We start from the raw sequence: 27,760 nt of genomic DNA, 5'->3' as shown, positions 1-27,760 counted from the left end.
AGATCTAAGATCAATAAAAAAGAGTGAGAGATTCAAAGAGAGAATAAATATTTTCGATTTTATCTTACAAAAGAAAAATATATTGAAATTCTTATTAGCAGTGTTGTTTTCTGCTAGTTCTCAGATTTTATTTTAGACAAGTATTTTCTTACAGAAAAACAAGTCAAGGCAGTTTAAAACTGAGAACTTTTAAACTCTAAACAATTAATTTAATTAAGCTTCTTTTTTTTTAATAACAAAAAACTTTTACATGTCAAAAGCTTAACATAAATCCAAAAATAGAGTTAACAAGAAAAGAGTTAGTTGGAGAGAGTGATAGAGAAATCAATGAAATCAAAAGGAGTCTTAAGAGTGGCTTAAGAGTTATATTACACTACCACATATTAAGAGTTTTTTATTTACATAAAAACAATAGAAATTTAAATTCACGTAAATACAAATGTTCAAAACATTTACACAACTCTTTTTTTTTATATGATCGTCTTTTTCAGCGTTTGTTTTTTTTTTTATAACTTTATGGCTTTAGCTATTTTTTTTATTATTTTACAAATATTTAACAACAAAAATTGTACTATATATAAATTAACAACCAAAGTCTTATTTAACAAAATTTTATTTAACTAAAATTTTTTTGTAATAAAATAACAACAAAAAGGAGAGAAAAATTAGACAACCTAAAAAGCTGCTGCATCTGGTTTATTACCATTAATAACAAATAAATTTGCCTAATTATATTTTTTATTATATAAATTTATAATAATTTGTACATTTATTGATATGAAAATAACTAGTAGATTAATATTTTATAAAGTTTTAGAGAAAATTAAGAAATAATAAAAAAGCTTATTTAATACTGAGATTTTAGAGAGTTGTAGTTAATTTACAGAGACTGAAAAATATGTATGTTGGTACACTGTAAAAAACTCAGCTGTTGTTTGAAATTTTGATGTTGATTTGTTTTGTAAATGTTTAAGTGTTTAGTTGTAGTAGTAGTAGTAGTAGTTGTAACGGTAGATTTATATTTGAGATATACACATACATACACACATCAAGAGAGTAAGTTTCAAAGAGAAAGAGAGAGAGAGAAGGAGAAAGAAAGAAAATAATAGATTAAAATAGTTTAGCTTCTGTAAAACAGCGATTTAAAAAGACAGCAAATATTTATATTTTTATTTAAATTTATGTACATACATGTAAATACATACAATGACATTTTTTTTAACTAAATAAGTAAAATTAAAATCTTAAAGAAAAATTCTCTTAAAATAATTTTAAAACAGAAAAATAAAAATAAAACTATTAACATGCTTTTTATATACAAAAATGTATGATTTTGTAAAATTCTTTAAATGTTGTAAATTTCTATTACAAACTAAAAACTTGGTTTTGCATTTAAAATCCTTAGACAATGAAAAATTTTTACAAAACTAAAAATTTTGCTAAATATTTTTTTTTGATCTAATTTTTCAATTATCATAAAGATCAAAATACAAAAGTTCGTAAAGAAACAAATTGACATGGTATAAACTTTTTTTTTACTAAATTTGCTCTATGAGAAAGAAAACCTTAATTTCTTTAAGCCAAAACTCAATTTTATACATTGTCAATTTATTTATTACTTTTAGCTTTAGTTCTTTTTAAGGGCAATTTGTTCATTTAATTTATTTCTTTAAGTGCAATTTACTCGCATGCTGTTTACTATTTATTTTTTATTTATTTTAACTAAAGTGCAATTGTTTATTGTTGTTGTTGTTTAGCTATGTTCAACTTTTTAAAACTATCACAGCTTTTTGCACAAAATTGTATCTATTTCATTTTGAAAAAAATGCTACTCCTTACTTAAAATCTCTCTGAAATTAGTTCTATGGATGTTTTTGTTTTTATAATTATTTTCTTTTTATGTAACTATTTTCTTATCACAAATCTGCTTTAGCTATTTGTAAATATTTCCCAATAATTGAGTTATTCATTTGTTTTTTTTTTTATGTTGCGATTGAATTTTTATTTACAAATGTTGAAAGATTGTGTTAATAACTAACAAAAGTTTATGATTTTTGTTTTGTTGGCGAAATTGTAAGTTTAAAACAATGTATTTCTTACAGTGTACTATCGAATAAAGTTAGAGAGAAAATATGTTTTAGTGTGTTGTAAAGGAAAATGAAATATTGCTGAAGAAATAGTTTTGTTGTTTATAGAGAAAAACAAGAGATAACTTTTTGTATAGAAAGCAGCATTAGAAGTTTGTATTGTTAGCCATATATTTGTATAATATATTTTAGATATAATTAGTAAAATTAAAATTATTTTTTGAATTTCATTTTGAAGATTAGATTGCAGAAAAACTTTTTATTTTCATAATTTTTGATTGATTAAACTTTGAAGCTGTCCTGCGATAGGTTAGTGTTTTAGTCTGTTAGAACGGAGGTGGTGGATTCGATTCCCACCGGAGGCTCTTGTAAAGGAGCGCACATTAGGCCCGATAGAGGCCTAGGTGTATTTCTTCGAATTATACGACCTCCTTTCAAATTAATTAACTAACTGAACTTTCATTTGCTCATTTACTTGTATGGAAAGCTTTTAAATATTTCACCTAATATCAATTTGTAATGTATTTGAAAAAAAAACCTGATATAAATTCAGGATTAAGTAGCAGTGACAATACATTAATTCTTATTTAAAATTTGTCACCTAATAGATATACACATATGATATACACGATTGTTACGATCAATTAGTGATATTGTGGTGATGATTATTTTGGAAAACCATTATTCTGGACAAATCTGTAATTCGATTTAAAAGTCAAAACATATAGATCAGTTGTCAGGTAAACTGAGTCCTCTTTTAGTCCTTTTGACTGTGTACTTTAGTTCCAAATATAAAATTCGGTAATTTCATAGAAGTTGCAAATAGTGGTCGTCTCTGCCGCTAGACTTATACTTAAAGTTATAGAAATGCATTCTGGAAAATTTAGCGCGATAAGACCACCTTAACTGGTGGCACCTGTTAATTCTGAAGGGGAAAAAGGTTTTTACAACAATTTCTGCACTAAATTTATCTTTTTTGATTTTAATAGTAAATAATTGGAAATATATTCAATTATTGTTCCAATATATATAAAATGCAAAAATCGGTCAAAAATTTTAAAAGTTACAAATTCCCCTGATCATTTAGTGTCACAAAACGCTTTAATGAGAAATAATTAAAAATTATTATCAAATTTTGAAATTTTTTTAATAAAACCATATCATTATATTAAATATATTCCTATTTACTTAAATGTGTGTTTTATCCTCGTTGGATAGCGTAAATCGTATTTGGGGTATCCAATTTAGAAACTGCCCTTCAGACGGCAGTTTCAAAAATCCAGTTTTAAACTTTTACCAATTTTGTTAAGTAAATTTTAAAATTTTAAGAAAATCTCCATGTGACTTATGGACAATAAAGAAGGGAATAAAATAGTAAAGAAATTAGATCGATATCTCTCACATATTAGCGGTAAGTGCGATTAGAATTTTGAGGATTTCGGAGAAAATTATTTTTGTTAACATTTTTGATAAACTGGCTTTATTCTTTACTGATATGCATTTTATATAAACTTTTAAAGAATATATAATTTAAAATAATAGGAAATATGCGTTTGAAGTTTCCGTAAATTCGAATAATGTTAACCCACAAACTGGGAAGGTCAAACTTAAGCTATGCAATATTGGGAAATCTTCTTGAAACAATAGTGAAATTTTATTTTGCTTTCAACCGGTTTAAATGAAACTTAGGATAAGTATATAATGAAGAGCCATATTTATGATGACATCGAGAAAATTCAAGTTAACCCTTAAACGTAAATATATTTTAATAATTACAAAAAAATTTTCGTAATATATAAACAAAGTATTTAATGGCATTTTGCGAGAAAAAAACAGATATCAGATTCGGTTTCAGCAGCTAAAAATACATTAAAAATAGTCCAATTGGTTTTAAAAGTTTTCACAAACCTTCATTTCGTTGGCCTGTGTAATTTATGTAGTCTTTTGACAGATCCTATTGAAGTTTTGATGAAGTTTATTCTGAAACAACTTAGTTATCAATCAAAATTTTTTTTCTTTTTAAAGTTTATTTTATTCACAATCTCTAGAAAATTAAAAGAATGCTAAGAATAGAAGCTTATGTATATTATTTAATAAATTAAATAATATATAATTACTTATATGTTTTGCAGAGTTATACAACAGTGTAAATGGAGATATAGAGCATTTATCCAATATTAAATAAAAAATTAAAATTTTATATCAATTCATATTTGATAATTTGATATGTAATGATATTAAATAAAAAAATTAAAGAAAAAAAACTATAATTCAATATGTTTTTTTTTTTTTTTTTTTAATATAATTATAAAGCATTTCTTTAACGAATAGCATTTATGTATAATAGTTAATTTAAAAATTAAATCGGATTTACTTACATTTTTATTAAAATCATCAATACCAAAGATTAAGTTTGTTAACAAAATTTCATATCTCAGAGTACAAAATCAAAAGAAGAGAGAGAGAGAAAAGAGTTATATAATTTAATAAAAGTTTAATAGTTTAGTAAGAAAAATTAATAACAAAATAAAAACCATAACTATTTTAGAGTAATTAACAGATTAGCAGCTGTTTTCAGGAAAGTAAACAAACAAATTTTTTTAATTTAACTTAACTAGGTTTTTTGTTAAATATTTTGTTTTTCATAATACAATTCATCGAAATTTTTAATGTTGTTTTTTTTTTCAAATTTTTGTTAACAGCCTAAGTAATGCTTTGTTATTTTTTACTAAAAATGTTTGTCTGTTTTAATAAATTTATTTTATTAAGGGTTTTGGTTTTCTTCTAAAATTTACTTTAACGTTGTTTTTGTTAAGATTTTCTTAATATTTTGTTTGTTATATTTAATTTAAATTATTTTTGTTTAAATGATTTTCATAAATTTCATCTAAATTTTGTTTTAAAGGCTTTATTTATTAAATTATTTTATTTTTTTGTTTAATTTTATTACTTTACTTAAACGCAGTGCTTCTGTTTAACTTCATATTTTTCAAAAAATAACGGACAATTTATTTAACTTTGGTTTACAAAATATATATCGGTTAAAGAGCTTTAGTTTATTAAAAAGAGAGAGAGAGAAAGAGCACATATTTAAGCAGCAGCTGTTGTTGTTATGTTCTGTTTAGAGATTTCTTCTAGGTATTAGTGTATTAAGTTAAAAGTACCGTTTTTATTTTACTAATAAGCAGGTGAGTTTGAGACAGATTTGCTTTTATTAGGAGAGCCAATAAAAATAACGGTTTTGTCAAAGTTGTATATATGTCTGTAAATACATAAATTGGTAAGAGATCTTTGGTTAATTTAGCTATGGTAGAGTAACATAATTGTTTCCGGTTGTTTGTTTCTTTGTTTTTGTTTTTTTTTTTTTGTATATAATAATTAGTTAAAGTTGTATTTAGTTGTAGTAATAGTGGTGTGATGGTGGTAGTAGTTGTTGTTTTTGTAAGATGCATAAGGTTAGCCAGCTTTTGGTTTCGTTTACTTTTGTTTATAAGAGGTTAAGTTAAGTTTTTCTTTTAAAGATTTGTTACTATTTAAACTTTTGTTCAGTTATTATAATATTTTATTTAGTTGTTGTTTTGTTTTTGGGGGGGGGTTAAATATCCAGTTGTTATTTATTATTTAAGATAAAAGTTGAACTTTTATATGTATGTATATATTTGGTTACCCCAATAATAAGTATTGTTGTTGTAGTAGTAGTGCTGTTGTGTTAATTGGATTTTACTTTATTTGTCTCAGTATAACTTGGTTATATACATATGATACATGTATGTCTATATATATATAGAGATTTCTTTTGTATATATATATATTTTGTTAATGTTTTGTATAGACTATTGTATATGTATATATATTTGTTTTTGTCGGTTATGTAAAGTGTTTATTTATTTATTATATATATGTAGCCTTATTTGGTTTTCATGCAAATTCAGCAGTTTTACTTCCATATTATTATATATATATATAATAATGTATATATCTCTTTGTGTATATATATATAATCCGCCATTTAATTAATTTATTTTAAATTTATTAATCATTCTTTGTGTATAGATATTATGGTAATTATTTATTTTGTTATACTTTTATTATGAATATTATCTTTTGTTATGTTAATTTGTTTCTTCTCTTTATTATTATTATTTTGTTATTAATATATAAATTATATATATATATGTTTTATTTTAATTATTTTCTTTATATTATATATATTATGTTGACATATCACTGCATGACGCATTTTCCCTCTATTTGGGTTTTTAGCTCATTTACTTGCGTTTCTATTTGATTTTTCAGTTCTGTAAAAAGAAATTGAGTAATGGAAACAGCAATAATAAGCACATCTTATGATAGTTGTAGTATGTTTAGAATATAATACAAACAATAATAAGAATAGTACTATAATGTATAATGATAATTGTTAATTTTTTTTTTAAATTTGCAATATACACACAAACACAATAATATTATGTGTGGTTATCATTACAGTATTTTTATTTTATTTTTAAATAAAATATCTTTTATTAGGTTTATTAATATTATTAATAATAATGCATATTATTTGTTTAATATTAATAGAAATTTTGTATTAGAATTCATTTTATTTAGCATACTTTGCGGAGGTACAATTGACCTTTTCTAACAAAAATATATACATCAACATTTACTAACAACCAAAGTAAAAGGCGAGTGATGGTAAGTGGAGTTAGTTATGAATATGGTGACATTGTGAGAATTTTTTTAATTTTATTATTATTTTTAGTTAAGTTTATATTTTTTAAATTAAATCCATTTGTGTAAGAATGTTAAAGTTGTGTTAAGTTGTATTGAATCGGTTGGAATAGAGCAAAGTTAGTTTTGCATACTTTTTTAGGCAGTAATTTTTAGAAAGAATTCCTTATTGGAAGAACAGATAACCATTGTGTCCAAATCTCATTAAATTATTATGAAAATTGTAACTTTAAGGTTATTATTGTTCCTTAGAATATAAGATATATCTGGATGGACAGACTGACGGGCATGGTTATGTCAACTGGGAAACTATTGCTAAGTTGATTGGGAGTTTTTATTTATATGCATATACTCTTAATATTTACAAATATAAGCACAAATGCGAAACGTCCTTAATATTATGCATTTTAGTGAAAGTTGTAGTACACCCATGCGTATGATTTATTTTCTTCATGTTAAACATTACGTATTCGTATAGGGCTGTTTGTAAATTTTCAATCTGCTGTCTAAAAAGTTTATTTTTTAAAACGTTTTAAAAAATTTACAAAATTTCAACAAAAAATTATGCATATACTTATAAACTTGTCACAAATGGAATTAATTAATTGTATTCTATATTTTTAATTGCAATTATTATTTTATTACGAAATTAAGTAAAAATAGTTTTAAAAATATATATAAAAACTACATTTAAATGAGTATGAATTTGTTCTTGAAAAAATGTGTAAATATATGTATATGTATTAGTCATCATTTATAAATATTTACATATTAAAATTTTATAAAAAAAAAATGTTTGTGATATTAATTGATAAAAAGAAAATGATTTGCTTAATAGCAATAGGGAGGAGAGAGAGAAAAAATACATGTTAGTTTAGCCTTTAAAAATAATTGTTGTAAATGTTTGTTTATTTCTTGTTTGGCAAAATATTTAAATAAAACAAATTTTTAGCCAATAGTGAACAGTAAGAGGGAAAAAGCTTGTCTGTGTATTAATAAATAGATTTTTTTTGTTATAGTTTTTGGTTAGTTTCTAGCTGTAGTTGTTGACGTTTTTGTGTTTTATTATTAGTTAGTAAGTAATAGATGGTTGAGATTATGTTAGTATATGTATTTTTTGGAAAATTATAATGAAAAAAAGAAATAAATGCATTTGAAATAAATGTAATAAGAACTAAGAAAATTTTAAATAGTGCTTTGTTTTTGAGAAGTTTCAGTGTTTGACAATTTGTGCATAAGTTTAATGCAAGCAGTGTTTGTGCCAAAATAAAAATTTGCTAAATTAAAGAAATTTTCTTTAGTTACATAAATAGAAAAAAATTACGGTGGGTTCTTTGAGAATTTTAAGAAAATTTATTTATTCTTCTTTTTTTCAATATTATTTGCTTAACTGACGCTATTAAATCCTATTAAATGTTGTTTAATAATAAGAAAAATCTACATTACATTCAATCAATCAAATTGGATTTTTTCTGCAAGAATCTACAATTATCTGATTTTAATATAAACACATTAAAGGAAAAACTATTTACTTAAGATGTTTTTGGAATATTTCTTGAAAAAATGATATGCAAAGGAATATAAGTTATACTCTATTTAAAACGGTAACTTTTAATTAAATGCTAATGGCTAAAGAGTAGTTTTTCAGACTCTTAACGTAAAAAAATTAAAATATAAAAAAGAAGAAAAAACAAAGAAAATCTCTTCAGTTTTAATTTGTGGCAGACAGCTACAAGTTTAAAATGAATCCTGCAGATTTTATATCTGCATGAATTATTTAATTTACAGCCTTAACTTGCTAGCAACTTGCATTGACTTGTCATCTTTAGTCTTTGGGTTTTACTTTTTATCTTTCACACTGCCAATTTGCATTAAGGACACTCATGTTAATTTTTAAAATAAAAAAATATATTCACAGTTTATTTTACGTTTTTTTACGTTTATGTTTTTAATTGAGATTTACCGGAATTTCATTGTATGTTACATAAGAAACTTTTAGTTGGCAAACACAATTTTCAATTAAGATAGTTAAGAGATTTTTTTAATAACCCAGCAAACATTATAGTTTTAAAGAAGAATAAAATAAATTAAAGATATATTTGTTACTGAAAAGTTTAACCTAGTGGAATTTTTGTGAATATTTCAGAAGATAAATTAATACTATATGAGAACTAAGTTAGTTCTTTGAATTAATACATTTTTATTATTTATTTAATTAAATTAAATTATATATAAAAAAATGCTTTCTTAGTTAAAGTAAATTGTAGAACATTTTATTTATATGATGAATTACATGAGCTTTTAAAGTGGTACATCTTAAGGTGTCCTTGTTGAGCTTTTGGGCTTTTGAACCTGAGTATGGTTGGTATAAATCATAAAATTCTACAGAATACCTATGTAATGAAAAAAAAAAAAAAAAAAAAAAAAAATACAAAAGCAATGCAATTGTTAAAAATTTCTCTTGTTGCAGTTGAAAAAACAAGTAAGTGCAAAAACTGAAATTGTGTTACATTTTAAATCTCTTGAAACTCATTAAATTTACATTTTACCTGAAGCTGATATTCATTTATTTTACTTTTAACATTTTGTTTGGGTTTTGTGTGTATATTTTCATTTCGTATCATGATAAGTCTTAAGTTTGCACAGTGGGACAGATTATGTTACTTAATATAAGTATGTATTCAAGATTCTTAGATTCCATGAATAAGAACAGGGATTTGTTTGGGTTCGATATATCAAAGACAGGAAAAGAATCCGAAACGTTAAAAGACAGTACAGTAGATTGAGTGCAAATCGTTGTAAGATTTAAGTTGCATAATAAACTTAAATAAATTAAATGAGATTTTTATCTTGATAGCATACTAGTTGGGAAACCCAACAGATTAATTTTTCATACTTAAAAATAGTTGCAACTGCAACATTGTTTTAAATTATATATTCTTCTACTTATACTTTGAAACTACAGCGCTTGCCGGTTTAATATTTGCATATTTTAAACACATTGCCATAAATTTGCAGTTTTTTCATTATTTGGAAATGAAATAAATTCACATAACTATTATAACTTATCTGCCAGTAGTTTTTGGCAATAACGTATAAAAAACTTGGCACATATTAGTTTTAAACTAAAAGAGTTTATCTTGCAACAGACAAATTGTCTGTACGTTATTTTATTCATAGCTGTTCTATGTATGTACGTGTCTGTGTTGTTCTCAGAGACGGTAAGAATACTAGTTGTGTATAATTGACACAAATACATGTACGTATGTATGTATATAATCTTTTGTTTGTAGTTTAAATGAAATGTCTTTCATTTATTATTTACCTGCAGCACAGGAACAACAATAAAGACATATTTGTTAAATTTGTCGGTGACAATAAACATTTATATTGCATTTGCTCATATTTAAAAGATAACAAATTTTATATTTATATTTCAAAAAAAAAAAAAAAAGAAAGCAATCTCTTTTAACAAGCATTTCTTTTGCTGTTATTTAAATTTATACCGGCATTTTAAAAGTGTCAAGGTAATATTTTGATGTTATAAAATAATAAATAATATTTTTTATATTTTATTTTTTATGGTAAAAAATAAGTGTTTTAGATAAGTGTAACTTAAATTTATATTTATTTAAAAGATTTTTGCATAAATATTACAGGCATTTTATTAGATGTTATTGTTACTTTAACATAAAAGCATATCTCTAGATGTTGATATTTATGTGGGAAAATTAATGAAACATTTTCGTGTTTATTTAAAGTAACAAATAATATTGTGTGAAACTTAGCTGTTTGTCTAATATAAGACCATGAGACAGAAGCAATCAGAAAGGACTTTTCAACAGATGGACAGACATCTTGAAATGTACCGATAGCTATTTACCTTTTTCTTACTAGTAGTAGAGTGTGGAAAATAAATTTACTTTTAAGTAATACCATTTAAAATTTTATATAGTTTTTTCATTATGTCTGTTCAATAGCAAAAATAATTTTTACAAAAATATTTGAAATTTGTTTTAAAATACAAAAACAATTTGTGATAATTTGTAACAATTTTTGTTAATAAACAGACACATTATTTAATTTTGACAAAAACTTGTAAAAGGCCAGTTAGGATTAAATTGTTTCGATGCAATCAATAAAAGTTTCCATACCAATGAAGTTAAAAATTTTGTCTCAGTTTTTTGGTTTATTTGAAATGTTTCTCAGAAGTTTTAATCAATACTTTCAACTCAGAAGCATATAGATCTCAGACTATGGCATGTGTATCAAATGAAAGATTTAAAAAAAATCTTTCTTTTGTTACACCGTCTGACAAAAAGGGAAAAAATTCGTTAGATACGAAGCGGAATACGTCTGAAAATATAAATTTAATGGAGAAAAATTGTGTTTTATGTTTCATGATCCCGTGTCAATTTTAAAGGACTTAAAAGTTTTAAAAAGTACTTTTTTCCAAAAATATTTTAAAATACTTCTACTGATCAAAAATATTAAATTTGATGTCAAGCGAACAAGAAGATTTCGGAAACATTTTGTATGATATTTTTATATATTGTCAGGATAAAAAGATGTCAAAAATAACTTTTAACATTTTTGTTCTTTAATATCTATTAGGATTTTCAATATTATTTTTTCAAAGACATTTTGTACACCTTTTGATCCTGATGGAATAAAATAAAAACAAGTAAGAAAGTGGTGTGTGGCCGACCATATGATACTCTACACCAGTTATGAATATTATCTTCAATATAATCTTGTTCCCAATACATTTGAGCAATTTATGAATGAAAAACTAAATTTCTGAGGGAGGACATTCAAGTCATATTTTGAAGGGAGCTAGGGTCAAATGAGGCCAGATCTTTATGAAATTTGCAGGTCATCAAGGCTTGTGTAAAACTTATTTGCGCCGATTTTCATCGAAATACAGTTATATTTAACATAATTATGAGCTCAAAGGCCATTGTCAGGGTGTTCTGTTGTATGAGGGCTAGGTGAAATAATGGGCCGATTTTAACAATTTTCAATAGGCTTCGTCCTTGGATCAAAAAATGAGTTTGAACCAAATTTGTACCTTGCGCACAAGATTTTCATGGCCAGCCAGCCACACGGACGGATATAGCTTAATCGACTCAGAAAAAGATTCTAAGCCGATTGGTATACTTTAAGGTGGCTATAGGACGAATATTTTTGTGTGTTACAAACATCAGCACAAACCCAATAAACCCACCTCAATAAATTGATGTAGGGTATAATAACATAAAATATTTTACAATTCTTCTTGTTCGTTTGACATCAAATTTGTCACTGTTTGATCAGTAGAAGTATTTTAAAATATTTTTTGAAAAATTTACTACTTAAAACTTTGAAGTTCATTAAAAAGGTCACAGGATCACGAAATGAAAAACTAAAAATGCAGTTTTTCTCCGGATGAAATTAATAGTTTCAGACGTATATCATCCTGTTAGTGTATCATTTTTTTTGGTTTTGAAATCAAAAAATAGATTTTTTTAACTTCATAAGTCATATGGACAGACAGACATTTGGTACGGAAGGTTTTACTACCAAAAACAGTTAGCGAACATGATTTATAATTGTCTATCACGTAATGAAAGGTAAAATTTTAGTCAAAAATAACTCATAACCCTAGTGAGCATTAAAATTTTTAAAACTGTGGCAAAATTTACTTGTAAAGTAATACAATTGGCATGAACCAAGCATGTTATAACATGGCAGCAGATTAAAAAAAATTACACAGAAATTACATTTGTGATACTGAACTATTTCCCTTTAAAAATATTAACAAAATAATGAGCATATAAGATGCTATTAATGACTGCTGATAAAAAGTACTTTTTTCAATAAAAGTAGCAATTCTCCTGAAATTGTATTTAAAATATATTTTTCTATAGAAATTTTTTACTTCATATTTATTAACCTTTCTTTTCAACATTCAAGAAATACACAATCAATCAACTTATATAACCTTTTAATACTCCATAATTTCATTCCTTTAGGAAAAATAAAAATTAGAAAACAAAATATACAAAAAAAAAGCAAAATCCTTTAATAAAAAAACTGATAACATATTTAAGTACAACTAAACACTAAAACAAATAATAAAGATGATAAACAAAAAAAGTATAAAATAAAAATTATTACAACTAAATAATAAAAAATCGGAAATAAATATAAACAAAACGGTGCTTAAACAACAAACGTGCACTTTTATGAGATGTAAAATGTAAGATAATATTTAGACAAACATTAAAGTATGAAATTGGTGTGATGAAACATTTATTTGTTTATAGTTTTGTTTTTATTATTATAGTTTTAGCATTAGATTTAAGATTTTTATAGCAGGTGTAATTTTATTACTGAAGTGTATAACGTAGGTTTGTTGTAGAAAAAGTAGTAGTAGTAGTAGTGGAAAAAGTAGCAATAGAGTAGAGTTTAAAGTTAAAAGGGGAAGTTTAAAATATTCTCCATCCATTAGCACTACAAATACCAGTATAGTATGTTTTAGCAGATGGTGTATTAAATGTAGCCTTAAATGAAGATTTTTATTTGATAGAATCTTAGATTTTTTTATTAAAGTTTAGAAGTAAATATTTTTTTTTTTAATTTAGATAATTTTCAGCTGACTGGTTTACTGTTGGCGGAAGTTATTAATAACTTGAAATTGTAATTATAATTTTATAGCAATTACAAATAAATGTTATTATTATTTGGAAGACATAACCAAATTGTTGGAAACCATCGACTAAATAAGTTCAAATAACAGGAAGTAGGGGGGTTACTTCATAACTTGATTTTAAAACAAAATTTTTAGAATTTACATGTTTAATAAATACTTTTAAAATAAATTCTAAAAAGTCTATCTTCTTTTCAGAAGAATTTTTGTTTCACTGGTGGCGTATGAGTTTATATTATTATATTTCAAGAAAAATATTAATCATACTTCTAGTAGTACATTTAAAAGCACATTTCAAATAGATTTAACAAATTTAAACTATTTTAAAAATCTAAGAATTTGCAAATAACTTATTTAAGGCTACATAAGATGCTTTATAGTTTTCTGCTGTTACATAGATGATAACTAGACTTAATTACTTTTTCTCAAACAGATGCTATTAAATTTGGTATTTCCCATTATCTTTAGCAGCAATTACATTTTAAATTAGTTTATTTATAAAAGATATTTGTTTTATATTTAATAATATTAATACTAATGGAAAAACATTGTAAGTTTTTAATGTTCATCTTCCAAAAAGGAAAACATACAACTAAAAACGTATAAAAACATTTTGAAAACCTACAACGTTTTATTTTTAGTATTAATTTTTAAAACGTTGACATATTCTTATATTATTTGTATTATATTAAAATTGTTTAGAAAAAAAAATTAGTTAAACGTAGTTGTAGTTAGTGGAGTGATAGTAGCAAAGATAGTAGTAGTAGAAATAATAGTAGTTATAGATGTAAAATTAGTAAGATAGGAGTAGTAGTAGTAGTTTTAATAGATTTTGTAGTTTTTTTTTTTTTAATTGTTAAGAAATATAGCTGGTGTTGTAGTTATTAGCCTTTGTTGAAAAATGGTGTTGTAAATAAATTCATTTGTATTTTATTTTTGTTATTATTTATACACACACTCACATTCAGCTTTATTTATTTTTATATAAACTAGACATCAAAACTACTTTTCATTTAAATTATACTAAATATATGGAAAGATAAAACATTCTGCTGTTTAGAGTTTGATTTTCGTTTTTTTTTTAAATAAATAGTATACATATATAGTATTAAAAAATGTTTAAAAAAATATGTGAAAAAATATTTAGAAAAAAAATTTACGTAGTTTTAGACTTAGAAAAAAGTTAGTTTGTTGTTTTCATTTAGAGACAAAGAAAATTTTGTTAAAGTTTTAAAAAGTTAGTTGTAGTTAGTATAAAGAAAAGAAGTTTATTTTGTGATTTGTTGTGTTCTGCAAAGATAAATACGAAAAACAATAGATATGTAGAAAATTTAGTACTTACTTGTAAAATCATCCAGCTCTTCCTGTTCAGCTTCGGCAGCCAATTCTTCAGGTGTTTTCTTTTTTCTCATCAAAGGATTTGGTTCCTCTTGCGGCTGCATTTCTACTACCTCTTCTTTTTTCTTGATGTTATACTGAAATAAAAAAAAAAAAAACAAAAAAGAAAAACATTAAGTTAATGAATAAATTATTAATTTAAATAATTAAACAAGTATTCGGAATTCCATTAATTACTTTCATTTGCCAGAGTCCTAGAAAGTTGGACCTGAAGTTGTAAACTTATAGAAAACATTTCTTAAACATCTCCCATGATGTTAAATAAATTCCATTAAAGTTTAATTGTTTCTTATTTATTAGTTTTATTGTGTCAGTAATCAACTTCCTGTTAATATATTTAAGGATTCCTTTAACAAACAACCGTGATGAAAATAATTTAATTAAGTTTTTTGTCTACTCCTACGTTTTGCAATTACACTTATTGTTTCAAACATACACAAGTCTAGCAATTTTTAATACAACATATTATATTTTATACACTAATTGGTTAATCAACACACAGCAGTTAAAAATACTAATAAACTTGGCTCCTTTTATTTTTCTTTTCGTCTAAGGACAACTAAGAATATACTAGAAGAAGAAAGACATATTTAACTTTAACAACCCACGCAATTTTTCTTTGGTTTGAAGTGAGAGTAACTAGATTTTTTAATTGTATAAATTGACGCGTGATCATTACTACCAAATTATTTAGTGAGTCAAGGACCTTTATTGATATTCCAACAAATTTCTTAGTTTTTTAATGTTTTTTTTTTTCTGATTCTACCTCTGCTCCCTCTGAGAGTAGCAACAAGCATTAATAATTTCTGGGCTTTTTATGTACATTTTTGAGGTGTTTATGGCACGTAAATTGCCAATAAACTTTAATCATATCATTTATAACAAAATTAAGAACATTTCAACACTAAACAAACTTAAACACAGTTAAAGACGTATATATGTAAGCATAACCAATAATATACATTAGTATAAGGATTTGTGTATATCTGTGTTTAAATGTATGAAAGCTTTCCATGAATGTGTGAATGGAGATTTTCTCTTGCTTCATCTTTATCCACAAATTGAATGAATTGTAGGTTAGATATACAAATAATTAATGTGTTTTTGTGTATACATAAGAGAATGGATGTGTGTGTGTGATTGTTTTCGAAATGTTATTTTCTCTTACTTCAATTTACCTTCTCAATCTTCATGCTACGTTTATCGTTACGTTTTCATTTGTATTATGCTTTGGCTATTAATTAAAGTTTTATTGAGTTAATTAACAAAATACTCCACTTATTGCCATAATAATTGTGGCATGAGCTAAAGACAATGCCGAGTAATGGATGGCAATATTGTTTCTATATGGCAATCATTATAGTTAATTATCGAAGCGTATAATTTAAAATAATATAAAATGAGAGGATATGAATGCTAAAATGTGTATAAACAACAAAAAGTTTTGATGATTTTTTTTTAAAGTATTTAATTTAATTTTTATCTTAATTCAGGTATATTTTTACACTTTGTTGACAAAAAAGGGATTTTCTAAATGAGAGATTATATGGGGGCAGGATGTTAATATGATCCTAGCCTTATAAATTTGGTAGAGGATTTTACGCATACATCAGTTATTTATGGAGAATATCATCGTAATATTAGTGTTTATAAGTGAATTTTGACCATCGAGTAATTTTCTGAAGGGGATGGCCGATCATTTCGAAAATCTGCAGTATCATTAAGACTTATATAAAACAAGTTTTGCTGATTGTTGGAGTGATACAAGAACATTGAATATACATTGGCAATACGAAATAATGGACCGATTTTAACAATTTTCAATAGGCTTCGTCCTTGGGTCAAAAGAAGAGTATGTGTCAAATTTCATTTAATTGTCTTGAAAATTGCGACCTGTAGAGTGCATACAAAGTTTACATAGACACACAGACGGACAGACAGGCAGACGGACGGACGGACATAGCTAAATCTACTCAGAATTTGATTCTGATTTTTGGGTGTTACAAACATCAGCACAAACGCATAATACCCTCCCCACTATAGTGGTATAGGTTATAAAAAACTCTCAAAAATCTGCAGAATCCATTATTGACCAAACCAGTAGAGATGTCTTTCTAATACTTATATGAGAACCCATACCAGGCCTTCCAAATTTCACTGGTGAAGTGTGACTGACTGATCTGATCACCTCCACTTAGAATGTGACTTCTACTATGTTTTAATTAAATTTATTTTAATTATTTTAAGCCCTAAAACAATATAAAAAAATTCAATTAAAAACTAAAAAAAATATTTAATTAATTTATTCGTTTACTAACACCTTCACTTAAAAAAATAAAAACGTCAAAAGTATTACACACAATTTATCCTTTAGTTAATTATCATTATTTTAATTATTTACACATTTATTACACTTAACAATATCACATTTTAATTAAATGTTTATATACATATTTTAAACAAAGCACTTCCATTTTGATAAATGTAAAAAAAATACTCATACATACAATTTTTTTTGTAAACCACACTTTTATTATTATTATTATTATTTTAGGTTTTTTCCTTCTAAACCATACAAACACTTAAACAAACATTGCAGTAACGAGAGAATCTATTTTAGTGGTAGTTTATAGTTGATGCTGTTGTTTTTATATTCCTGCAAGTAATTCAATCTGACTCCGTTAGGGAGTCGCTCATATAAAAGGACTCCCTACTAGAGTCAATTTGAACTCCAAAGGCAAATTTTATGCAGTTCCATTGTAAATTTTATTCATTTTTTACACTCTGTTTTTTATACACTAGCATTTTAATTCATTTGCTGTTGTACGTTGTTAAAAAACAATAATTGTAAAAAAATTTTAATGTACTCGTAATTACACTAATTAAAGAAACACTGCTATTTTTGCTGTATATATATATATATATATATATATATGTTTTTGTTTTTTTTATATACTAATTTGCACAATGTGTGTAAAATAAATTGAAATAAGGAAATATATGTATTAAGGAAAAGAAAGCATAAATTTGTATAAATGAAATATAATGAGAACAAAAAACTCCATTAGAATTATTAATGAAAAGAAAAATAGTAAAAATAAATAAATTGTTTTTGGGGCTTTCCTTTTTTTAAAATACCGGAACTATGCAATAATATTCATTTAATTAAATTTCTTTTATAGCAAATTCCCTTTCCTATTTTATGCTACAATTATGCAACTAAAAATTAATTATGAAAAAAGGATATTTTTGAAAAAATTTAAATAAAGTTAGTATATTGCTTTAACAGCTAAGGACCATAAAGTTTTTCAAATGGATTTTAAACTGTTGTTTAAAAACCTTTAAAATATAAAGTAAAATTTCCTATAAAATATTTAATTTTCTTAGACTTTTTTGATTTTACCAACCTTATCACGTATATCTTGTCGCATCTTTTCACGCTCCTCTTCCATACGACGATGCTTCTCCTTGCGTCGTTCTTCGGCCTCACGGATGGCCTCCTGACGCTCTCTCTCCTCCTCCTCTGCCTTTTCCTTATCATCGGCATCATCACCGCCATCACCACCTACGGCGCCTGTTAAAATACAAAAAAAGAAATGTTATTAGTAAAAGGTTTAAGAAATATTTTGAATTATAAATCAATTTATAAACTAAAGCCAAAAAGTATACACCAGTTAAGATTACTGCGTTTAAATGCCTTAAGTTATACAAATTTAAGTACACTTTACAACTGGATTAGCATTGTCTGGAATGTAAAGTCTATAAAATTCAAGAGTAAAGTTTTAAATATAAAAATGTATATTAAAGTTTCCAATTATATCAATGAAATTTTATTTAACAAACGCCTAAAGTTAGACAATATTGTTGTTAAATCTCGTAATATATATGTGGATGCATTCATGCTGTACTTAGTCTGTGTTAACAGTTTTAAAGAGTTGTAAAATCTATTCATTAAATATTTATATTTTTTGCGCCTAAAAGCAGATTTATAGTTTGTATTATTAAATTTATTTAAAACACACATATTTAATCATAAATTTTGTTATTTGTGGTTGGTTTTTTTTTGTTAAACTATTATTACAATTATTATGTGGTTAAATGTGATTAGAGTACCAAATGCTATTGTGGTTTCAATTAATTTAAATATAATGCCGAAAAATATTTTGTAAAATTTATTCATTTATCCACATCACATGACTTATATGTAGCTTAAATATGTTTGTAAGTTTAAGTAGATAAATATTTAGTTTTATTTAGAAAATCTAGGCTTTTATATTAATTGGAATATTTATAAAATTTTAAATTTGCAACAGTTTTAAATTAGCCATAAAGTATGTTACAGTTTTGTGGGAGAGTTAATGATTATATTACAAACACTGATTTAGAATATAAAATTGTATTTATTTCAAAAAATAAATTAAACAAACTATTTTTGCCCAAGGAACTACTTTAAACCAATATTATATATACTGAGTTATTCAATCCAGCTAGTGCTAATTCCCACTGCAGTTTTTAAATTAAATACTATAGCCTATTTATAGGCAAAATTTCTATTTCATGCTTTTATTCAAAGAATATTACAATAATATTATTATTGTTTTAATGAAGATTTATGAAGCCAGATTTCTTAGCAACCCAAACTTTCAGAATTTTCCCAAAAGTTTATGGAAAAAAGTATTGCTATAAGCAAAAGGTTAAATATTTCCAACCATTAAATTCAATTAGGAAATGGAAATTGGCAAAAACTTTTATAATTAAGTCAATTAGCTACACTTGAAGTCATGCTTTTTTACTTCCTGATTGTTTTGTATTTTGTTGTTTTTGTTATGGGGTAAAATTAGAAAGTGTAATAAACATAAGTTTTTATTGACTCTCGACTATTTCCTAAGTTAGATGACATTTTGCCTTAGAAACAGAGTTGTTACTTAATAAAAAATTCTAATAATATTTTGTCATGTTGCTGGGAAGTCACAAAAGCTTTTGTATTGCAAATGAATAAATTTAATTTAATTATATTTGGGCAACAAAAGTCGCTAAAGACTATAAAAATCTAATTAGAAAATAAATATTAGAAATTCCATAAAATCAGACTTTTTTTTAATAACAAAAGAAATCAAGTGGGGAAAATAGCTGTGAAACATTTTTTTTAACAGAGTAAATAAACATAAAATTATATGAGGCCATTAGTTTAATGTAAAAAGTTTATTAAAAACATAAAGTAGACTTTTAGGCAGGTGGTTGAAAGTAAATAATTGTTTTTTTATAAAATTTGTTTAAAATATAAAAATAAAAGTAAATTATATACTTAATAAAATTAAGCCATTAAGAAATTAAATAAGAATTATATAAATTAATATTAAGTAAGTTAAGTATTTGCCTACTTTCGAACTGCATTGAATAAAAAGGCTATAGTCGATTTATAAAGTTTACTAAAGTTTCATTAATTTTTTAACAAAAACTTAGCATACTTTAAAAGGACCACAAATACTTTTTCAAAATATGTTCTTTAATCTAAAAGTTGTAATTTAAAAGCATTGTAAAAGAATTTATGAAAACCAACTATTACTTGTCAAAAAAATTCAACTTATTTTTTCACTTTTTTATACCTTTATACCTGCCATTAGAAAAATTAAAGTCATATTTTTCTGCCTGACTCTCAAATAAAATTTTTGAATTTATTCAAAAGGAAAACATGCCAAAAGTCCTTGTAGACCATGTGAAAAAAAAAATAAATTTCTAAAATAAACTAGGTTGACATATTAAGATGTGTTGCCAACATTAAAAGCCATTAGAAATGAGAAAAATAAAAGGCTTTTTTACAAGTGGCAGTTTCTTTACTGCCTTTAGAGTCTAGAGAAATGTTAAATAAAATGAACTTAACGCATGAGTTCATTTAAAATTATATACGTTTATATTTAAAAAATAAATTACTTAAAATTGTTATGACAAATGTTAAGATAACTGCTTAATATTTAAAAGTAGAAAACATTTAGTAAAAATACTTTTTAAAGTTGTTGTATTTAATTTTGTTTTGTGTTTTTATTTTCTTAATATTAGGTTTATGCATTTTTTGTTGTTATCTCTACAATTAATTAGTTTATTATATAAATATTTATATTCGTTTGCCATTGGCGATAATTATATAGTGTATGAGAAGAAACTGTAAATCTGTAAATTCTTATCAGCATTTTAGTATGTTTGTAAATATTTCAAATTAGCATCTGTCATAAATTTACTCTGATTACAACTAATTATAATTTATGTCTAGTAATTACATGTTTAAATGTCTACAAACATGTCGGCAGATAAAGTCAATAAGCTGACCAGATTTATTTGAAATCTTAAAATATTGTAACTTTTTCTTCTCGACTTATTTTGTTTTTTTGTATACCCTACACCACTATAGTGGGGAGGGTATAATGTGGTTGTGCTGATGTTTGTAACACCCAAAAATATTGGTCCTACACCTTAAAGTATACCAATCGGCTCAGAATCACTTTCGAAGTCGATTAAGCTATGTCCATCTATCCGTCCGTCCGTCCGTCCGTCTGTGTGTCCATGTAAACCTTGTAAGCGCGCTATAGGTCGCAATTTTCAAGATAATTTGATGAAATATGGCACGTACACCTCTTTTGGTCCAAGAAAATGGTTGAAATCGGTTCATTATTTTGCCTAGCCCCCAAATTAGGCTTTTAAGCTTATAATAATGTTAAATATTGTAAAATCTCTACAAGAATAGGCAAAATTTAGTTTTATATAAGTTCCCTTCAGAAAATGACTTGAAGGTGGAAATCCACCTTTAAACACTACTATCATATTGAAATTCTGCATAAATAACTTTAAAGTCATCGTAAATCGCGCTACCAAATTGTTATCACTTACCTAACAACATACTTTTCAATGACTACTACATATGGTCTGGACTACATAGAAGTAGTATAGTAAGGTCTTACTAATAATGTGTTATATAAATACTTTCTAATTCATTAGTCATCTTGCCAGTGAAGATACAGAAGCTGTACACGTTTCTTCATGTAATATACAATGACTACTTTTTCTAATTACTTGTAATCGTTTGTAGTAAGTACTTGCCTTCAATGACATCACCGTGTTTAAATAATGACTTAAAATGCTATTGTGTAAGTAAATTTTAGAATTTTAACTTCTTACATGGTAATGAAAGTTTTTACTGGGTCCATATAACCCCTCTTTCAGAAAATCACTTTTTTTTGGTAACAAATTGTTAAAATATTTCGGAATTAAGGAAAAATGCTTTATTATTAGAAAAATAATCCACATTTTAACTAGGGTAGGGTATCATATGGTCGGCCTTGCCAGACTATACAATCTTACTTGTTAAAATTGTAAGAGATTTTTAGGCGACCTAGAAATATACACAAATTTGTTTCATAATCTTGTGAGAAGTTGGTTCTGAAAAGAATCGCACTTTTAAGATTTTTTTCTAAAGTAACAAAATCTTGTTTTCGTTGTCTCAAAATTGTTTGATTTTTGGAGTTTTATAGTTTATATATTAGAGCGAGTCTCTCTAAGGCGACCTGATAACATCTGGTCTCTTTATATTCTTATCTTTTGTTAAGAGTCAATTTGAAATCTATAAAAATAGGTCAAGATCACAAATTCTTTATTTTTATTTAAAATTATATTTATAAATTTCCTAATCAGGTCTACACATGTATGTATATGTCAATTAAATAAATAAATCACAATATTCGGGAAAACAAGATTAAAAAATTAATAGAAATTGAACAGCTTCGAATACGATATTTTACTAAAATATATTATATAAGTTTGTTTTCTTTTTTAAAACATCTAATAATTCAATTTTGAGTTTGATATCATATAAAAATATTTCATTTAATTCTCTTCAATTTAACAATATTGACCTTAACCCTTGCTTATCTCCAGCATATATGAACAAGCTTTGCTTAATATACACATGAACATATTTTTTTTTTATTTTTTATTGTTGTTGCTGCAGTTGTTGTGATTGTTAAATAAAACAATCCACAAAACAACATGGTTTTTAAATTGAAATTCTCTGTGGCAGTTTAGATTAAGCATTAGTATGAGATTAAAGCAAAATCTTAATACACAAAATAAACGGAAAAAAACTCATTTGAATTTCAATAAAAAAATTACAAGAAATAAAACATTAAAAAGAAATGTATGAGAATATTTCAACAATAAGATATAAGAAAGAAGAAATTAAATGAAATGAAGGTGGAATTGTAGCAAAAAATTGTAGAAATATAAAACAAACCAGTTAAAAGGGTTCTTTCTTGTAACAAAATTTAATTAAATGCAAGGTTGGAAACCGGAAGTGTAAAAAAATAATAGAAAAAAATACCAGAGAAATTACACCAATACATAAAAAGTACAACTACAAGAAAAAAATTGTTTAAATTGAAATTTAACACAACAAAGGGCAAACAGTAGACACGCATATAAAAAAGCTTTGCTACAAGTGCATGAATGTTAAAGAGTGGAAGAGAGCGTGTGAGAGGAGAAAATAAAAAAATATTTCAAAAAGGGTTGCATTTCCAATTTCCATAGAAATATTTTTGTTAGTTGTAGTTTTGTTACAAAAGTGTTAAGTTATGCTGGAATATATTAAAATTTGTTGTTTAATTTGAAGCACTTTTTTTTGTTGAACATTATTAAAAACCTGTTTGTTATTGTGAAACGGCGGTGTCACTTTATTAAAACTCTTTTGTACAGAAACCTTTATTAAAAAGTTTCTTTGTGAAATACACAAAATATAAATAAAAATACCACAAAATTGTGTGACTTTTACTTTGAAGTTTTATTAAAATTGCTGACAACAACTATCCCAATAAAGTAAAGAGACTTTATTAACACTAACAGTTTTTTATATATATATTGTTGGTGTGTAAATAATGACAACAATGTCATCCTTTGTTTTACTGATTGCTAGTGTGCTCTTAGCCAACTGCTGTTTGGCTTCAACATTCGATAAAGTCGCCATCGAACATGACATGTTAAGATTTTCCTATGAACTCGAATCCTGGCTGGATGTAACAAAAAAACCCTGTGATGATTTCTATGGTTATGTTTGTTCACGTTCTTTAAATGCCACCCACCAGGCCAAATATGACCGCCTGCAACAGCAAGAGGAATTGAAATTTAATAAATTTTTAGAAAGCAGCAATGATGAGGAACTCTTGGATTCTGAACTAAAACTGAAGCATTTCTATGATTCCTGTCAAAATGCCCGCTCTATGGAACAATTAAAAGCCACCCTTATGTATCGTTCTGTGGGTGGCTGGCCAGCAATTGATGATTCTGTAACCATGTTGCGCAAAAGACGTAATATGACCTGGTTGCAGGTTTTAAGTATATTCCATGAAACTGGTATACCCTACTTTTTTAATACCAAAATCGAATTAATTTCCAACAAACGGGTGGTACAAATACAACCCGATGATTCGCTACGTTTTACATTGAGAAAGTTTGAACAGCTATCGGTAGAGATTATGCATTTGTGTAATGTTGATACCGGTCGTGCCAGATTGGTGGCTTTGGAGATTTTAAATTTTGAACGTAATTCAAGGGATATAATGAAGATAACGGTTAGTGAGCAGGATAAAGTAAGAGAGTATTCGTATGCTGATTTTAAATTGTTAAGTTTTGGTTCAGTTTATCCTTTGGATTGGGATGCCTACTTCCGTAAAGTTATGGGTAAACCTTTGAAGCCAACTGATTTGGTTATTATTACGGATATGCCCAAACTTATACAATACTTTGAGTTGTTGCAGGGCACCACGTTAACGAGATTTTTGAATTGGCTGTGGATTGACTACTTAATGGGTGAGTAAATATTTTTGATGAAATTTCAAATAATGAAATAAATATGTTGTTCATTATTATTAAAAATTACTGGATACACTTTATGAATATACATAAAAATTTTCAATAACTCAATGTTTAACACAATTTTAAATTATTTTTTATATCTAATCTCAGACAAAACTCCGGGAGATTGCAAAACACTCGTTGAAACTTATATGGCGCCTGTATACCAACATATTGTCGAACGTACCGGTATAGATAAAGTACAAATGGCTCGTATGTATTCTGAACTGGGGCAGCAATATGAACAACTTTTGGCCAATACAGCCTGGATAGATGAGATTACACAACAAAACTCCAAACTGTTTCTGGAACGCATAATGCATTTAACTTTAAATGGTGATGCAAAACTTGATAATGATTATCAGCCTTTAACCATAACGAAACGTAATTTCTACCGTAACCTAGAAAAGGTGCAAAGATTTAAGGCCCAACAAATGAAAATAGATAGTAAGCCACAAAACTCCAACAGTGCCGGACAAGTGGCCCAAAGTGCCAAAGAATTTATGAAAGTATTTTTAACCATTAATGGTCTAATACAACAGCAACAAAATTTAACTACTCCCCTAAATTATGTTCTATTGGGAGAATATTTCTCTGAGGTAATGATAGGGGGAGTTTATGACACCCCTGGAGCCTGGAGAAGTACTGATTCAGATAGAAAATTTGATGTATTCGATAGATGTATACAAAGACAACAACCGCTGCAGGCTAGAAATTTTAATTTAAATAATTTACTACTGAAAATATTGTCTCAAAAACAATCTTGGCAAACATATCAATTATGGCTACAGCAGGATGAGCAATTTGTGCAAAAATTAAATAATCTCTTAAAAGCTGGACGTTTGCAATTATCCATGGAAAAGTTATATTTCATTGCCACTACTTTAGTGGACTGTCATTTGCATCCCAACGAACAAAGAAGACAATTTATACACACGGCACTTAAACAAACTAAAGAATTTCAACAAACTTTTAAATGTCAAACACGTGATACGCTCTATAACAATAATAAATGTTTGGTTTTGAAGGAATATTAATAATATTAAGTTGTTTTTAGAGATTTTGAGAAATATTTAAGAAAATAAATTTACGATTTTAAACTAAAACAAAACACACACACGCACTGTTTCCCTTAATATTTGTTTTACCTTTCATTTTTTTACTTATTTCTGTAAAAAATTCGGTAATTTTGCTGAGAAATTTTTCAAACTTGTTGGGAGTTAAAAAATAATAACTACAATATTTACGTTATAACAGTGTTATTGCTTATAAATTCGAATTGAAAATAACTTGTTAAAATTCTGTATAATCCTTTTTAACTTATGGGACTCAAAAACATTTTTTATTACCGTTATTATATATTTTTAGAAAAGATAAAAAAAATTCTTTCATTAAAAATTTATTAAGAATTTGAAATTGTTGTTATTGAAGACATGTACGTCTTGGTTTCAGGGCAAAATGTAAATATCAACCATCAACTACCACTCCTAGTTTTAACAATTTAACGAGGGTCAATAAAGAAAATAATTAAAGAAAATTCTTTTAGTTTTTGTTTTTTTTTTGTTAATAATATTTACCCTACTTATTACAAAATGACTTAACAAGGGTAATATTTAAGTAAGAATTATATACATAGATATAAATGGGAAAACATTTTATAAGTTTTACAACCTAGTGACAATTTGGAACTCGCTAGTCTTTTATTAGGTTAAAACGATTTATTTCTTTTATTTAAGCTTGTAGAACTAGAATTAGTTTCAAAGTCCAAGTTCCAATTCAGGGGAATATGTTTTTTTAACTTCTTTCTAGAAATCTAAATGTTTACATGATTTTGAAATTGTGTAAAGAAAGTTTCATTAATTTCACCGAGAGTGTTATGTCTTCGATTTTTAACTTCTAACTCTAAATTTATTTGATTAGCAGTAGGGTATTCTAAAAGTTTTCATGATTTATATAAAACTATGTTGTTTCCAAATTGATTTTATTGTTTGATTTTGTATTGTTGCCTTTTTTTTATTATTATTGTATTGGTTTGTAGTTGACCAGCCAGTTACCAAGGTAACATTAACTAGGGAATGATGGCTAGACAAGATATCAAACCTATCAATAGACAAGAAACCATACAAAAAATTCATTACTTTCTTTACACTCAAATAAATATGATTTCAAAGCAGTTTAGTTGAAAGAAAACGCATGTGTTTAACTTGGCTAACAGTCTCCCAACCCTATAAGTATGCTTTGCTTTTTTCTATTTTTATTTACAAAGTGCAAAAGTACTTTTAAACATTTGAGGACATATACAATAGCTATTTTTGTACTTTAGATATAGTTTGATAACTTATCGATTAGTTAATTTTCTTTCTGTAGTTGCAATGATAATAAACGTTTTAGTAATTAAGGGAATGTAAGCCCCGATGGACTTTATTGTTTATATAAAATATTAGCAGTTTTTTTAAAGCGGTAGACTTTTATAAAACTATTGCATAATAAATGAGTTATTTAAATTATTATTTTAGTAAAATTATAAAGAAATGGATAAGTATTAAATACATTTTTAGTTAAATAGAAATCTGAAACTAAAAATTAATATAATAAAATTTAGGAACAATATATGGACCTAAATGTGGCCAATTTTTGTGCGTTTTTTCGTCTTTGTGTAAAGACAGATAGACCTCTAACCCAGGAAATACTTAAGTGTAAAAACAATAAGTATTTGTATTTGTTACAAACATCAGCACAAATGCTCAATACCCGTTCAAATATAGTGGTATAGCTTATAAAAAATAATTAAATATCACAATCTTCCTTAAATGTTACTTAATTCAAATTCGATGGCATTCTAAATTAACTTTAAATTACTTTTCTTTGAAATTTTTAAAATTTCATTATATTCTTCATTACGAGCGTATTAAGTTGTCAGTTAACTGTCATTACTATATAAAAAGAAAATAATGTATAC

The 27,760-nt window shown here is 25.7% G+C and overlaps 2 protein-coding genes and 1 long non-coding RNA gene across 16 annotated transcripts in view; 1 reads left to right on the top strand and 2 right to left on the bottom strand.

Moving 5' to 3' along the window:
- Positions 1-477: 477 nt before the first annotated feature.
- Positions 478-5,230, bottom strand: LOC119604660. Of its 2 annotated transcripts, none has more exons than XR_005231534.1 (3): positions 4,466-5,230; positions 3,996-4,076; positions 478-928 (listed from the first exon to the last, which is right to left on the bottom strand). It is a non-coding gene; the product is annotated as an uncharacterized LOC119604660 (long non-coding RNA). The 2 variants fall into 2 exon arrangements; XR_005231533.1 differs by having other exon boundaries at positions 3,996-4,067.
- Positions 5,231-6,180: 950 nt separating this feature from the next.
- The window catches only part of LOC119604659 (complexin), a 328,553-nt gene continuing 306,973 nt past the window's right edge, over positions 6,181-27,760 (bottom strand). For 9 of the 13 annotated variants that reach the window (XM_037957421.1, XM_037957426.1, XM_037957425.1 and 6 more), the window contains 3 exons: positions 18,315-18,472; positions 14,852-14,984; positions 6,181-6,385 (listed from right to left, as the gene is read on the bottom strand). In XM_037957421.1, coding sequence (XP_037813349.1) covers positions 6,312-6,385; positions 14,852-14,984; positions 18,315-18,472 — 365 coding nt within the window. In that variant the 3' untranslated portion in view covers positions 6,181-6,311. Of the gene's footprint in view, positions 6,386-14,851; positions 14,985-18,314; positions 18,482-24,044; positions 24,052-27,760 lie in introns of those variants that run through there. The other 4 variants (XM_037957428.1, XM_037957418.1, XM_037957429.1 and 1 more) reach the window with 2 other exon arrangements.
- Positions 22,946-25,916, top strand: LOC119604657 (neprilysin-3). Its single transcript, XM_037957417.1, has 2 exons — positions 22,946-24,756; positions 24,913-25,916. The coding sequence occupies exons 1-2, from the start codon at positions 23,826-23,828 to the stop codon at positions 25,836-25,838; spliced, it is 1,857 nt and encodes a 618-aa protein (XP_037813345.1). The 5' UTR covers positions 22,946-23,825; the 3' UTR covers positions 25,839-25,916.

This window comes from Lucilia sericata, unplaced genomic scaffold (assembly GCF_015586225.1).
Source record: "Lucilia sericata isolate MDLA Ls3-8-SP2 unplaced genomic scaffold, ASM1558622v1 Contig000416F_arrow, whole genome shotgun sequence".
In the NCBI taxonomy this organism is placed as follows: Eukaryota; Metazoa; Arthropoda; class Insecta; order Diptera; family Calliphoridae; genus Lucilia; species Lucilia sericata.
This window is presented reverse-complemented; position numbering and strand designations above follow the sequence as displayed.

Coding starts and splice junctions, on each gene's coding strand:
- LOC119604657 (XM_037957417.1), top strand. CDS start 23,826: ATGACAACAATGTCATCCTTTGTTTTACTGATTGCTAGTGTGCTCTTA. Junction 24,757..24,912: donor GTGGATTGACTACTTAATGG/GTGAGTAAATAT, acceptor ATCTAATCTCAG/ACAAAACTCCGGGAGATTGC.